The 16,074-nt window shown below is 41.0% G+C and overlaps 1 protein-coding gene across 3 annotated transcripts; it reads left to right on the top strand.

The window, feature by feature from the left end:
- Positions 1 to 2,897: 2,897 nt before the first annotated feature.
- Positions 2,898 to 12,290, top strand: tcea3 (transcription elongation factor A (SII), 3). 3 transcript variants are annotated; one of them, XM_086079359.1, is made up of 20 exons: positions 2,915 to 3,096; positions 4,319 to 4,413; positions 4,760 to 4,865; positions 4,964 to 5,054; positions 6,622 to 7,020; positions 7,441 to 7,554; positions 7,716 to 7,811; positions 7,893 to 7,961; positions 8,037 to 8,138; positions 8,212 to 8,274; positions 8,409 to 8,465; positions 8,728 to 8,796; positions 8,869 to 8,931; positions 9,021 to 9,095; positions 9,917 to 10,077; positions 10,179 to 10,240; positions 10,326 to 10,475; positions 10,678 to 10,824; positions 11,241 to 11,312; positions 11,933 to 12,290. In XM_086079359.1, the coding sequence occupies exons 2-20, from the start codon at positions 4,339 to 4,341 to the stop codon at positions 11,939 to 11,941; spliced, it is 1,980 nt and encodes a 659-aa protein (XP_085935485.1). In that variant the 5' UTR covers positions 2,915 to 3,096; positions 4,319 to 4,338; the 3' UTR covers positions 11,942 to 12,290. The 3 variants fall into 3 exon arrangements, with proteins under 3 accessions (XP_085935484.1, XP_085935485.1, XP_085935483.1); XM_086079357.1 differs by having other exon boundaries at positions 2,992 to 3,096; positions 4,351 to 4,413; XM_086079358.1 differs by having other exon boundaries at positions 2,898 to 3,096; positions 4,351 to 4,413; positions 7,893 to 8,138.
- Positions 12,291 to 16,074: the final 3,784 nt, after the last annotated feature.

Below are 16,074 nucleotides of genomic sequence, written 5' to 3'. Positions count from 1 at the left end.
TATCTATCTATCTATCTATCTATCTATCTATCTATCTATCTATCTATCTATCTATCTATCTATCTATCTATCTATCTATCTATCTATCTATCTATCTATCCATCTATCTATCTATCTATCTATCTATCTATCTATCTATCTATCTATCTATCTATCTATCTATCTATCTATCTATCTATCTATCTATCTATCTATCTATCTATCTATCTATCTATCTATCTATCTATCTATCTATCTATCTATCTATCTATCTATCTATCCATCCATCCATTAAATGTATTAAGATGCATGGGACCTAAAAGGCAACCTTGGGGTATGCCTCAATACATTTATCTATTTACTGTATCTATTCGGGGTGTGCGTTGCTCCCTTAAACGACGATTGCATCTTGATACATGGGGTGCAACGCAATCGTATTAGCCTACGATTCAATTTTGATGTTTCTTGTTGTTATTTTTGTGAATATACTTGTCAGTACTGTAAAGCTGGCATTTCCTTCAAGATATATCTCTCCAATAAAAGACAATTCGGTACTTATCTCAATATATTTTACAGTGGAAGGATTTCGTTTGGTTCTACTTGATGCACTTGGGTCTTCTAAATCAAATTAAAATTTCCAATTCTCTCGCGAACTAAGTTATGATCTTAAGTTTGAGCGGATCAGACAGAAAGAGGTCAAAGTTCACAATTAGGTCGGTTGTTCCCCTCTGTTCCTGGGCCAAAGCCTTTGGTACACGGAGCTAAAGGATGTTGGGGATTGATCTCGGTCACCGGCTCTTCCTCTCGGCCCGCTTCCTTTCTTACGTCACAGCCAAGTGTCCCACTTCTCCACTTGGCCCACAACGTCGCTACCTGCCAGACTGTCCTTGAGGCCGAGGCAGGGTCGGCTCGTGCGCTCTGCCGGTTGCGTAAGAACGCTGCAAAGAGATAATGCTCTTTACTCAAGACAGGCTCTTAGTCTGCACTTTCACCTGCTGCGGCTATTAACACAGCGTTGTTCCATCATTGTTCTGTGTCAATGTGCTGTGGTATGACTCAATTATTGACAGTGATGGTCTCAAATCATTTAAAAAGTGATTGCTTTAAGAAACAGTCCTATTGCTAATAGAGTTGAAGTTATGGCCAACACTACTGAGTCAGAGGGTCCTAAAATTGGTCAAAATAAGATTTTAACATACTGGAAGCATTGAGGAAAGATACAAAGTGAAGAAAATAAACTGTTGGGTATAAATTAATACAATTTCATGAGGGGTGGGGGGGGGGGTTTACAATTTGGGTCGTAAATGTAGATCATCGCATCTGATATTGTCAGATAGCATGGAGGAGGCATTGCTGGTGAAGACAGTCATGCAGGGCTTTGAGCAGGTTGTTTGGCCTTGTTATGTTGCACAACAGCGCGGCCTAGTGGTAGAGAATCAAAACTATCTAAAAAATGTACAACACAAAATGTGTTAAAGTTTGGAGTTTATACAAATCTCTCTCTCTCTCTCTCTCTCTCTCTCTCTCTCTCTCTCTCTCTCTCTCTCTCTCTCTCTCTCTCTCTCTCTCTCTCTCTCTCTCTCTCTCTCTCTGAGGTTGTGACTGATAAACGTGTAGTAAAGAGCGTCTGGTGTTTTTGGCTCAGCAGCTTTCGTGCTGCTGTTTAAATAGTATATGGAGTAGTGCACTGTGGCCCGCTGCTTTCAGTGTGGAAAGATTAATCATTAGACACTGACCTCCTTTGTGTGGAGAACACACATGTTAAACACACACTGGAATATTTCTATTAATGATACAATCATCCATTAGCGAAGAAGTCTTAAAGTATATGAGTACTATAATTGTTATCTTTGCATGCCATCTTCGGAATCTTCCAGAGTTCATTAAGGTGGACCTGCCAGGACACCTCTTATGTTATGTGTTACAGTTGTTACTGTTGTTACTGTTGCTGTTGTTAATTGTTTTTGAATAAACTGGCAGCACCATCAACTAATCAAACAATGATTAGTTCAACATCCAGTGTATATAAAAACGAATAAATAAATAAAAACAGATCAACAAATGCATATTCACTTAAAATGTATTTACTAATTTATGTAATTTAATAATTGTTTGAATAATTTAATAAATCCATATATGTACTGTAAATGTAACAATATAACATCCAATGACGTCCATCTGCAATCTGTGTTATACTGCCCCCAGGTGGCCAAGGCGGGGAAACCAGGAGTAGCAAATTAGCTATTCAATTCAAGATGATTAAAACTGTTGTTTATGTCCGTTTAATGATTTAATTACTGTATGTTTTGATAAAGTTGTAGATGATAGAGTGTTGTTTTTCTTGTTATTGAAAAGCACAATGCAAAATGTGCTAATTTATTTTTGAAAGCTGGAACAGATTAATCATTTCCTTTCATTTCAATGGGCAAAACTGATTTAAGATACGAAATACTTGAGCTATGAGCGTGGTTAGGGAACAAACTACACTCGTATCTCAAGGCACAACTGTATTTTGTGGCAATGCTTGAGTTCAGTGCGTTTTACATGTTTCCTGACTAAATGTGAATTCATTCCTAAAATAAAATTAAAGCTGCTTTCGGCTTCCCCGCTCAGTTTATTCTTCTCTTCACTTGTGCTATTTTCAATTCTGACAAGTCGTAAAGTTTTGATTTATGTTGATTATTATTGTAGCCTAGTGATAGCAAATACTCATGATCTCACACACGGATTGTGACAAAGAACATGTCACGTTATTTCAATACTTTTTTCTTTTTTTTTTGCCACATTGACATTGTTTATATTGTATGTTTTAATATTGTATCGAGGGTGAATTGAGTTGGAAATATGCTGCCTTCCCCGACCCATGTGTCCACTACACGTCTATATTTAGCTGTCATGTGTCGAGGTGGTGAACTGGAGGCAGGACGCGGTCACGCCCTCTCTCTGAATGGAGCGCGCCGTGCGTAAAGTCCGACCTGCAGCCGAGTGCAACTTTAATCGCTTTCCCTTTCGCACATTTCAGCGTTTGTAGACGATTTAGATGCGGCCATGACGCGCGAGGAAGACCTCGTCCGGATCGCCAAGAAGCTGGAAAAGATGGTGTCTCGAAATAACACGGTGAGTGGAGCAGGACACCCACAGGTGGCGCGCTGCGAAGTTGGAGGGCGCCGTCTCCTCTGCTGAGGGCAAACAGGCCTTGTTGTGCTACTGCAACTTGAAATCAACTTACACTAACTTCTGTAACACTTCTACAGTAAGGCGAGCACTCCAGTGTGCGCGCGCGCGCGCGCGTCTCGCTGACTTGTCAAGAGAGCCTGTAAAATACGATCAACAGGTGTTTGCTAAACACTGATCTGGGAGCAGTTGTGTGCAGATTGATGTGGGTCAAGTGCTGCCACTGCTTGGCGGCGCGTGTGCGGTGCATATGTCGACGAGAACGTAAACAAGTACAGCAGTTGTTGTTTGCCAAGTGCTGAGAGCACATGCAAGTGCTCTTTTGCACAGTTGGGCGGCTGTAAAATTGCACATTGTGTTTCCATGGCTTACAAAGTGCTTGAATTTTGGATAGAGAATTGTTTAGAGCTTTAAAAACAACTTTATACTTCGATAGCTGCGTGAGCAAAGTAAAACATACCTGCATAGAATAAAATATAAACAGATTTAGGTAGCTGTTAAAGAGATGTATGCATAATTCTGACCATTTATATTCATAATGTTAAATATTTGTATGTTAGTGAAATTCTCAATGTAATTTGATTGCATTTTGTTATAGTACTTCTGCATTACACAATTGGACTATGCTCCATTTAAATTTGGTAGTTTTCCCCACGAAAACAAACGTTCATTATTTGGTTTTCAATGCCTCAGGAAAAAATAAGTCAATTGCTAATAACGACAAGCATGTCTCACATTCCTTCGCTATGCTTTGCAAGGACTACCATCCAGAAGATAGATTTGGTCAAACAATTTGAATTTTATTGATATTGATATATATATACAAACTGCACAAAGATCCTTTAGCGGGACTTGATGAGAAACCAAAGTAATAGCTTGAGGAGCAATATGTGTAGACTGAGGTAATGCATTTGAGGATGATTTTAAACTAGCCGTAGAATGTTTTTATGGGTCCAAAAAGTGAATAAGCCAAATTGGGGGGTCACTACAAGGTTAAACGAGCTCTTAATGGATGTTATGTAATGAGTACCAACCATTTATTAATAATGCCTGACAAATATATGGACATAACTAGTCTTGTTTTCATATGAAAGACTTTGAACTTTCTTTCTGTTTTATTTTCATTTGGTGTGCTGTGACATTTTTTTTGACTTGCTCAATTAAGGATTGAGATGGTGTTCAACTATGCATGTGCAGGAAGGTGCCATGGACCTGCTGAAGGAACTCAAGAGTTTCAATATGACACTTAAACTCCTCCAGGTAACACTCACCTTATTAGTATTGATAAATTCACAGACTGTTGAAAATAGAAGAAAATATTCCCCCTGTGTCTATAACAACTTCAACTCTTTGGGGGCAACTTTTTTTTTTAAGTTTGCCTGTGGGAATTGTTGTCCGTTCCCCGCCAAATTGAAAATAAGCTTTCCCCAAACTCTTCCCACTAAGTTGGAAGCATAGAATTAGCCAACATTTATCTTTTTAAGATGAAAAATTAAGACCAACCAAACCCCTAATTGAGTAATTAATTTAAAGTGTGCCCGAATACTTTCTTCCATTCAGCAAATGTGGACTCCAAGCTCAAAAAGCACGGTTATGTTTGTCTTAGGAGACAAGGATTGGCATGTCTGTGAATAGCATCAGGAAACACTGCGCAGACGAAGAGGTCATCGCTTTGGCAAAAGTCCTCATCAAGGAATGGAAAAGACTGTTGGGTATGTCGTGCGTACTGTAGCTGTCATAGTCACTGAGCGCTGTGAGCAGTGAAGCAGATCATGCACAATCATCATTTTCCCCGACGATACTCACTCAGACTCCGGCCATCTTCAAACGGAGAAAGCGTCAGAAGAGAAGAATGGTTTGGACTCCAGCAAAGCGGCAGTGTCTCCAAACGTCTCGCCCAGGTCAGTCAGTAAACTTAGCATTGGCTGCACTGAGAGAAGACATGGGAACATTTGCAACTCAGTCACATTACAAACATTAGGGGCCTCATGGCTTTTCTTACGGTGTAATATGGTGGTTGTGCATGTGAAAAAAACTGTTGCTCAGATGTTGAGGCACATTTTGTGGTGTAATTATTGTACTTGCTAAGAGCTGAGCCACCTTTCAAAAGTATCAAATGTGAGGTCAAACAAAAGCAGGTGCTACCAGGTCACTCATTGGTCAAGCAGATTTGTCATTGTTTTCAGTGATTGAGAATAGAGTGAGAAAATAAACATTTTAAAGCTAACTTGCAGGGGAAGCTAACTTTAGCATTTTGAAGTTAGTTAGCTTTTCCTGTTGCTATGCATTAGCTCTGGAAGAGATGAAAATCAGGTCTAAATTGATTAATCAATGATGTCATTGATACCTGAGATCTGTTCCCGACTCCAACATTTTAGACTGGCATAGAAGCAATTGGAAAACCAATTATATAAATTTAAACTCATCTTTACAGTGAATGATAGTTGCATTGAGCCCTGCGTATGTTTCTCTTCAACTAGCCTCTCTCATCTTGTGTTCAATAGCATAGCCGCTAGTGTGTCGTGACATTGTAGGCAGGCTCAAAACAATTAAGCAATTCTCTGTCTCACTATTATTATTATTTTACTTGTGTGTTTATTTTAACTGAGGATATACTTGCTACTGGTTGTATTTCTGGTACATTATTTCCCCGCACTTGCATAGCTTAGGTCAGATGCCGTACTGCAGCAACTTAGCATTACGACACCATTTTGATGTTGTTACGTGTTATATCTTACAACTTCTGAACTGTTGTTTGACCCTGAAACCGCTGCCCCCGTTCCTTACCGCCAGTCCCGTTGTCCCTCTCCAGCTAGTATAAATCTTTCAAGATTAGCGGCTAACGGACTAGCTTAAGGCAGCTTGGAGGCAGGCACGAGGCTAACCCGTTTCTTGCTTGCTGCAAATATGCAAATACAAAGCTTCTTTGCAAAATGTGCTGTTCTCTAAAAGACAATCTGAGAAGACAAAGGGAATAAAATGGAACATACCTTCTTCATCTCTTTTTGTTAAACTACGTGGCCTACGTGTTGACTGTACACGCTTCTTGGCATACTTTCTCCTTTATTTTCAGAGTGGCATGACAAATTGTCTAAAGTATGAAGTACAATACAGGCAAGTGGAGTATTTCATATGGTTTGGTTCAAAATTGTAGAGCAATTAAAAAATGGTCACAATCTGTAGGCAGAAGCTAAGTGGATTATTGGCCCCATCCCATTTCTGTTCTTTTACAACTCAAAAGAAGCCACTTCTGTTCTCTTACCCCTACTCTTCTCAAACAGAGTAATGTTATGACAGCTCAATTTTATTGTGAACAAATCACATCTTTCCCCTACGCTCGACTTGTCAATGGAGGTGGTTCTCTTGTACAGTTCCAAAAACCAAACAAAGACACATCATTACATGGTTAACGTCTCTTGAGAAAAATGGAACATCTATTGTTGTTGTTGTTGTTGTTGTTGGTCGCAGGAGATTTGACATCAAACAGAGACATGATTCAGTAGCTGATGCAAATGAGACTATTAAACACAAGAAAGGAAAACATGCTGATGAGCCCAAGAATAAAAAGGGCCACAGAGACCAACGTAGCGATGAAAAGCATCTTTATGAGAAACGACTAAAAGAAATTGTAAACGATGACGGTAAAAAGCCAAGAGAAGCAGAACACAACCAGCGTGAGAAGAAACAGAAGCGTGAACGAGGCCACCTAAAAGAGATAAGAGAGCGCGAGGAGCCCAAAAAGTTCAACGACTTGAAACCCAGAGAGGACATCACACCTGAGAGGCTGATGAACCCATTGCCTGACAAACCTGTGAGCGACATCGACAGGGAGAAGTCTGAAGGTGTCCAAAAGTCTTTGTTTGAAAGGTGAGAAGAGGTCCCTATAGGGCCCATTCCAAATGTCTGGTGTTGTGATACTTCCAGGTGGCAGAACGCAAGTCACAACTGGTAATCTGAATAGAAACCATACAAACAACTTCTTAGTCTTAGTCTCAATTGGTTCGTTTACCTGCCCCGTTGAGTAGAAGCCCGTGTAGCCAAAGCCCAACTGTGGCAGGATTTGTACTTTCTGGATCTGGATTGAACACCTCTGGTCCTTTGACGATGGTTAAGGCATTTCATTTATAATCTCCTGAATGAATTAGCCAGTCAAATGACATGGAAGGGTTTGTTTACTCGTGGTGCCGTTGAGGAATCCTTCAACTTTTGCCACCTGAAAGAATGTGTGATGTCGTGGTGAACTACCAAATGTTAGCGGACCTTTCCGAAGAAGCCTCTTGATTTCAGGAGAGGCGTTCTGGATAGCAGCGTTCTCTATCCCAACCGCTACCCCTCCCCTCCTCGGCCCGCTCGGCCTCCTCCCCCCATCAAGCGCCCGTCAGTGGATGTGAAGAGAGAGAGGTCAGCATCCTGAGCTCAAGTGCATGATGGACGTGTTCCTTGTTGCCGTGCATGCCGCCATGACTCACTTAGGCATGTCTTCATCTTTATCGAGCTCGCGGCGCATGCTGCAACATGGGAGTGTTGACGTTGTGGCCTACTCACGTGTGAAATTTGTTCAGGAAGGATGGTAAAGACTCCTCGCTTGGGCGCTCTCATGCTTCAGGGCTTACCTCCCCCAAGGCTAAGCGCCCATCACTGGACTCTAAGAAAGAGAGGTCAGGCCGGGCTGTGCTCACATGCATGACTGTGCGGTGAATGCATTTTCCTTTGGGAAGCTCATGTTTTGTTCACATTAGGAAAGTTCCAAAAGACCCAAACACCCCGTGGACTCCGCTTTCTTTGAACCTCCATCCTCCGCCGCCAAGGTCAGCGTGCTCGGAAGATGCCAGCTCTCGCCGTGACGCGATTGACTTCCTGCTCAAGCTGTCTTGTCCTTTTAGAAAAGAGACCCCAGATCCAAATGCTCCTCTGCCTCCACTGCCCCTTCATCTTCACCCCCCACCTGCGCCAAAGCGCCCCTCGCTGGATGGGAAAAAGGAGAGGTGGGATTTCATAACAGACCACAGCTCCGGAGATGGAATACTTTGAAGCCGTTTGATATGTTTGTCACCACAGGAAGGACACCTCAGACTCTAAAATTGCCTCCCAGAAGACGTCAGACTATTTGAAGAGAGACAGGTCTGGAAACTGGGACACAAATTTGCAGTTTCTGGAAAGGATATATATGTTTGACTTCAATAAAAGGCAGAAATAGATCAAGTTTGGGATAGCATTAGAAAATTCTGATTTTATTTTGTGTTCTTTTCTTGCAGGAAAGACAGTTTGGATAGCAAAATGGCTAAAAAGTCAAAGGATGCTAAGAAAGAAAGGTTGGAGATGCATGAGTGTGAGAGTACTTGGCCATGGCTAATTGGTAAATCAAGTTTAGGTTAGGGTCACTGGTCCATTACACCTACAGAAATTAAAAATGGGAGAAAATAGGCAGAGCGAGATGTTCTTGCTGAGAAAGGATTTTTTTTTAAATCCTTTCATACATTATTGAATTTCAGAGGCGGAATCCCTCCAATAAAACACAAAGCTTCTCGTACGACGGACGACCCGAATCAACGGGTGCTTCTTTCTGTCTTTCAGGAAGATCTCCCTTGACTCCAAATTAAGCCAGCCAGCAAAACACAACACAACTACTTCTAAACCTGACAGGTCTGCACAGTCTATAATATGTTGTAGTTGTTTCTTATGCAACCATGTTTACTCGAGTGTATTGTTACTCAGGCGGGAGTCGGACTCAAAACAGAACAGCCTTTCGCCTCCCGCAAAGAAGCTAACATCTGAAAGGTACGTGCAACATTCGTCGCACTAACCAAGTGAAATCTGGTATTGTGTGTTAAAAGCAAAGAGTTGATGATGGTGACTTTATGTGACAGGCGAGAGTCTCATGGCTCAATGGCCCCTCAGCCTGGACCTCCACAAAGGAAGCCATCCACTGACCACAATGAAAGGTATTTACAGTTTAGAAAACAACATAAGCTACAAAAGCTTTCTGCAGCCGGGAAAAAAGTTGATCCATAGCAGTAAATAACAGTGCCGTCAGCAATTTGCATATGGGCACCAAACTACGGTGTGCCGCGCCTCTCACCCAAAGTCATAAGTCACTTTATTATATATCGTTTTTCTTTTCTATATACAATTTTCTTGTCACATTACCACACGTTTGTTCAAGAAATTGAACATAACTGTGAATGTAACATTAGCAAAGATGCTAATGCGAATGCAACATGAGAGGTGTCATGGCTGGCTCGCCAACAATACAACCAACGTTGGCAATCTGGGGTTGTAACGCGCTTGCTATTCTTCAAAAATGATTAATAAACTGATTGATCGCCTACATGGTAACGTTTTGTTATTTAAAGCTACTGAACGTAGAATATTCCATTTCGAATCGCTACTGCCACCTGCTGACGAAAAATGAAACTACACATACCGTTCTTCACATACACACCACGCACATTACGTCACATCCGCAGACAGGGCGCGGGAAATTCTAACCCGAATCCAGTCTGAAAACTATTGGCCAGAGGCTTGCAGGAGTACCCATTATGAACCGCTAAGGTGTTAATCTACTAATTAGAAGGCATTTCACTCATAAATGGTTAAAAAAAAAAGAAGCTTATTGTAAAGTTATTTTTGGAAAAAAAGTTCCATATTGCAACTTTAAACATTTAAACATTTTTGTTCATCCATCGAGTTTCTATACCACACATTGATTAAAATGTTCATCTGTCAAAGATCCAAAGTTAAACAACCCTGCTCTTTTGTTCAGAAAGGGCAAAACCGAAACCCCTAAATCTCCAACCACGCCCACAAGCCCCATGTCACCTGGCATGACCTCCGCCGGCGGGCCATTACCGCCTCACCTTACTACCGGAGACTCCGTCCGTGACAAGTGCATCGTTATGCTGGCTGCTGCCCTCCGTACAGACAGTGAGGACATTTTTATTACCACTTGACACTGCTTTGTTAAAGTAAGATTATATATATATATATATATATTTATATATATTGTACGTCTGTTTTGCTCACAGATGACTACAAAGACTTTGACACCAACTGTGACAGCATGGCGGCAGAGATTGAAGACCATATCCTTTAATTCAGGATTTATGCCTAAACGAGATAAACGTTTGTGTTCAACATGCTCAGTTCCTCCTTGACTTATTGCCGCACATATCTACCAGGAGATCAAGGCCACCGACATGAAATATAAGAACAGAGTGAGGAGCCGCATCAGTAACTTAAAGGACCCCAAGAACCCGGGACTGCGCAGGAACGTTCTCGCAGGGAGCATTGATTTAAATCGCATTGCCACTATGAGCGCTCAGGTAATAAAAGTTACTTTCTGTTTAGATATCTTCCATTGCCTGAAGACGGAATTGCACCCTAGGCCAGTTGCAGCCAAGTAGTGAATCGACCGAATGACCGCACTTACATTTCGTAGCATTGCCTCGTATCTCTACGCATGAGCGATCCTTTATCATGTCTTCACCACATTTTGTGCTCCGTCCCACCACCACCGCCGCAAAGGAAATGGCGAGCGACGAGCTGAAACAACTGAGGAACGTCCTCACCCAGGAGGCCATCCGGGAGCACCAGATGGCCAAAACTGGGGGTACCAGCACTGACCTGCTGCAGTGCGGCAAGTGCAGAAAGAAAAACTGCACATACAATCAAGTAAGTCACAAACAGGACATTTGAGATGCGTTTTTCCGCGATACCTTCTTACTACTGATGCTTCTCCAACAGCAGGTCCTATGTGGTGCCATTTTCAGATTCCCAGTCAGCTGCGTTTCCAAAGATACCGTAGGGTTAAGATAAACCACGGCTGGTCGCTCATCAATCAAGGAGTTTCATCCATCGATTTTCTATGGCGCTTGTCTTCATTAGTCCACTCGAGTCTCTGCCACTATAGATAACATTTATCAGTTCCGCAACACTGGTAGAGCTCCGATTGTAAAAAAGGCACATGGTCGGATTCCAAATTGTACGACCTTATGAACAATGCATTTGACAGGTTTTACTGTACACAGCAATGATGATGAATTAGACATGCTTGAAAGCCTTCGCACTCGTGTGTATGTGCTTTCTAGGTGCAGACACGCAGCGCTGACGAGCCCATGACCACCTTCGTCCTATGCAACGAGTGTGGCAACCGCTGGAAGGTCAGCTTGTTTTTCCTCTTTAAACAGGGGTGTCCAAAATGTTCCCTCCACAAACAGAAAAATCGAAGGATGCAAGGGCCACGTTGAAAATCTTTCACGCGAATTCATCAAACACACCAAATCAATCAATCGAGCAATTTGCATATTGTTTATATAAGAGAGTGTTTTTAAAAATTGCTACCTGGACTGCTTTCTATGAGGTAAATCGTTTAGGGTTTGACAAGATTTTGGGATGGTTGTCGAGACTGCAACCCACCAGAAAATATCAGCCCCTGCACTGAACAGCAGATGAATCCCATCTCTACATTTGTAACAAAAATAGGAGCAATCTGTTGTAAGTAGCAGTTACTATTTTCACAATTTGGACCTGAAACGGGTGGAAACCATTTTTGCTTACTTGTTTAATTGTAAACAGTTATTTTGCATATTTAGAAAAGCTCTATAGTATACAAAACAAATGTATTAGTAGCAGATTTTAGTATAGGCTGCGGGTCGCTTAAAAATGAATGGCGGGCCACAATTGGCCCCCGGGCCATAGTTTGGACGCCTCTGTCATAACAGATATACATGTATGTTGTAAAAAAAAAAGTTGTAAATAACCCATGTGTTTTTCCTTTCAGTTCTGCTGATGACTTCTGGTGAAAAACAAACATTTTTTATATATATATATATTTCGGAGTTTATAATTGTAGTTGGTGATTTAAAATGTTGTATTTCTACAATTTTCACTTGAATTTTTGAGCTTTTTTTTAAGCATGCTAATAATGAAGGTTTGCTTGATAGGAAATTGAAGACCGAGCATGAATAGAGATGAATGAGTCATTAAGTGTTATGAAAGCACACAATGTGAATAAAATGGCTCTGTAATTAGGATTTGTCCCAAAATGTCATGACGAAAATATACATAATCATTCATCATCGTTCACATTACAGCTGTTAACTTTGTATAGAATTCCAATAAACCGTCTCAGTAATCAACATGATGCTTGTTTTATGATATGGATTTATTCATCATCCTCAATTAGCAGCAGCGGTGTGTGAACTGGATCAAAGTACATGCCAACTTACAGCAGATGGCAACAAAGCATCACCATCCTTCGGGTAGCAACACTTCTTTCTCACTTCACATTTCTCTCCTTTGGGTAGCAACCACAAATGAGGTGTTGCCTTGTTAATGCTGAGCCCAAAAGCTGGTAAAGCCGACAGGGGGAAGCTGCTGGAGATGAGATGCAAAGTGAAAAGCCCCCTTTCACTTTCACGCATACACGACTTGGACACAACAAGAGCTATTCTTCAACAGTGTAATGCGAACCAAAGTATACCACAATTTTGAGAGCTTTTCATATAATAGTGTTGTTTTCCATACACCATCTGGGTATCTTCATTTGCTTGAAAGTGAGTGGAAGCTGCATTTCATTACTTGTTGTGCTTCATTACCAAACATCTCGTCCATATGCGCACACAGATAGTAAGCATACATTTTTCATTTTGGACTGAGCTTGAAATAAGAAATTCTTACACAAGCAAAAAAAGAACGGAGTGTAATCCTGTCTGCGTTTTGATCATTTATTTATGTTTTCCGCATCATGCGTTCTCAGAAGATAAAAGATGCATGCAAAAAAAAACAACTTAAAATTATCTTGAAAAACAGCATCAACAAAGCTATTAAATGGTTATAAAAATGCAGGATATTACTGTGTTCCTTTTGATTAAAGACCAGAGAAGCATGATTAGCATATCCTGTCCAGTGAGTCAATTATCTTTCCTCCCTGTAAGAGGCTATTTCAGTTTCTTCGTTTTTCAGGATGGCAGATTACAGGGCGATTAATTGATGGAATATTTAAAAGCAAAACATGTCATTATTTACATTACATGTGTCGCATGGTCTTGTGAGTATATATATTCAGAGCAATCTATTTTTATATTCTTGTATATTATATCACACAAGTGTCGCAGAGGCTCTCTGAAACGATCAAACAATGACATTGATGATCTACACCACTGGCATGCTTGTGGCCATTAAGGTAATTAACTCACCTTTCACATATATACATTTATGACCCTAATAAATAGTTTTGAGTACCTCGTCTGCTCCAAGCGGTGGATTTTATGAGACATTTCTTCCACCTTTTTCCTCCTTTTTATTCACTTCAATATCACTCCACCAGCCTGAGCATATTCCGTTCAATTCTATGTTGACGTGATTGCACCTGGCTCGCTAATTGGTTGGAGCTCCTCCTCGTTCATCCGAATGAAGATTGCTGGCCTGTTCGTGAAGATGGTACATTTGCAAAAGCAATCGATTGCCATTCATTGTTTGAATGAAAGGAACAACCCTCCAGGGGAGCGTGATCAATGTAGGCCTGATTGGATGTTCGACCAACCATGCGTACTGATGACATCATGTTATTAAATGAGCACTATGTCCTTCGATGTACCATCTTGCTTATTTGATCATATATATATATATATATATATATATATATATATATATATATATATATATATATATATATATATATACCCTTTTTATTGCACTAGATGATGCCTGTGTGAGAGCACATGTTTAGTAGTCGGCATAATTACTAGATTTTGGACTCGCACAAAATCCACATTCACTTTTGGTATTTGCATTAGTCAACCGAATCAATCTGAATGGGTTACTCAATTGTACTTTTGCCAAAATACATGTTAGAGTCCAACAGATTAAAAAAACAACAACAATTTGATCGAAATGGTAAAGCGCTTTATCTTTATCGTATGTTTACAAAGCCATATTCACTTAACTTAGCGGTGTAGCACACACCAGCACGTTGACACAACATAACAAACAAAATGGTTCACTTTTTTTTTGTTTAAAATTACTTAACAAAGGGTGTTTTTACCTTTGGTCCCATTTTAAATCCATCTACGTTGTTACTAGCCTAATCCTAGCTAGTGCTAGTCTAGTTCTTCTCTCAGGTCCAGCATCCAAGTTTGAAAAAAAAACCAACCTCCCATTTGTTTGTTGCTAGCACGGTGTTAGCTGGCCAACAGCTAAGGTGTTAGCCTAAGGTGACCAGATGTTTTGTTTTGACCGGGACAATCTCACTTTTGAGTCTTGTGTCCTGACTTTGGTGGATTTCATCAACCCCATTCATTGTTTTGTCCTGCTATTATGCAGGTCCCATCCTGGCGCCCCTTTTTTTTTTTCCCATGTGTTGGCTATGTCAATCACACAGTTGTCATAGCGATTCATATGATATACCAATTAAAAGGGAATTTAACTGTTAGATTCCTTCCTATTTACTTTCCCATCCGTGTTCTCATTCTCATTTGCATCTAGTCGCAAGCAGGCGTGTTTTCATCATACTGGAACTAGAACTCCTTCCTGCTTCTGTGTCTGAGAATCAAGGGAAATGTAGTCCTACTAGCCTAATGCAGCAGTTGCCAGTCAGACAACGCAAGCTGAGCTTTTCTGGCGGCGTATTTCCAATGTTACAATGCAGGACCGTCATGACATAAATGGCACAGCCAACTTCCAATAGCTGCCGGACAAAAAAAAGGTTGGATAGTGGCGAGTGCATTGCCTTGTTTAGCGCTGTTGAACTGTCAAGCAAGATAGCATTTCGTATTAGCTAAAGTAATAATCTGACAGAACGTACCATCCTCTCCGATAACAATATGATACGAGTTCTGGCTCGAATGGGAAAATTCAGATTCGGTGTTCGATTTCATTCTTTAATTGTTACACCGGCTCTGCTCTCAACTGCTGCTGATGTCATTCGCTGCCTTGTGCTCTGGGAGTGTAACTCTTAGATGATGAAGTATCAGTGGCTCTGGTAAAATAACCTTTCTGCAGTGTTTATACGAGGTGAGATCAACTTGGCTCATGTTCATGTTTACAGTATATGGTCGCCAGAGTTTCAGGCAAGAGGACGTACCGTAATGAGCTTATTCGGAAAGGGGAAAAGACCAAATGATGAGACAGACGAAGAGCCTACAACTTCCAAGGAAAAGAAAGCCGCGTTTAAGAGACAATGAGTGCTTGCACTTAAAATACCTCAAAAAAATCAAATCCGTTTCCACCATCTGCAATACACTTGAGGTGTCATTGTTTCCCATTACCCCAAGATGGAACAGAAACAAGCACAGTGCTCTCACTAAATTACAACTAATTCTGCATAATGGTGAGTTTATGTCTTGTGGTTCGTAAAAAAATATTTCTTTCCATAAAACCAGGTTGCAGGAAAAAAAAAAAGACCTAGACAGCTGCTTTAGAAGGTCAATAAACAAAATACGACACCATTTACCAGGAAATAAACAGCAGTGATAAAAATGTCTGACGTATGTGCCAAATATTCAGCGCTCATGCCAAACAGCCTTTCCCGCTGTTGTTATCAACCCATTTTTTCAGCCTCCCTTATCCCCAGGTGCTGACAGTCAGCTGCCTGATTGGAGTGTAATGATGGAAAAAGGAGCCTAAAATTCTCCCCGCGGAGCGAAATCGTGATGAGATTCGACAACAAGTGGCCATTCCATATCTTCACAGTCTGGGATCGAATTCTGAACTCAATCGTCCAAGATGACGGTGACGCCCACATAGTGATGTTCATCAGAGACAAGCTCCGCAGTTTGGGAATAGAAATAATGGAGTAGCCTGTCAACAGGGCCGACCTCAACCCATATGAACACTTGTGGGACCAGCTTGTGCGTGCTAGAGTGGGCAAAACAAGCACTTTGGATGAAGTGTTAGCATTTGTGGGCCTGCCGCTGCCTTCTA

Source organism: Leptonotus elevatus, chromosome 6 (genome assembly GCF_054856555.1).
Source record: "Leptonotus elevatus isolate MCC_2025b chromosome 6, RoL_Lele_1.0, whole genome shotgun sequence".
Taxonomy (NCBI): domain Eukaryota; kingdom Metazoa; phylum Chordata; class Actinopteri; order Syngnathiformes; family Syngnathidae; genus Leptonotus; species Leptonotus elevatus.
This window is presented reverse-complemented; position numbering and strand designations above follow the sequence as displayed.

What these genes read in the sequence shown, in the direction of transcription:
- tcea3 (XM_086079358.1), top strand. Translation starts at nt 3,028, where the DNA reads ATGACGCGCGAGGAAGACCTCGTCCGGATCGCCAAGAAGCTGGAAAAG. An exon ending in GGAATGGAAAAGACTGTTGG is followed by an intron (nt 4,866 to 4,963) that starts GTATGTCGTGCG and finishes ATACTCACTCAG; the next exon opens with ACTCCGGCCATCTTCAAACG. An exon ending in CTGGACTCTAAGAAAGAGAG is followed by an intron (nt 7,812 to 7,892) that starts GTCAGGCCGGGC and finishes TGTTCACATTAG; the next exon opens with GAAAGTTCCAAAAGACCCAA.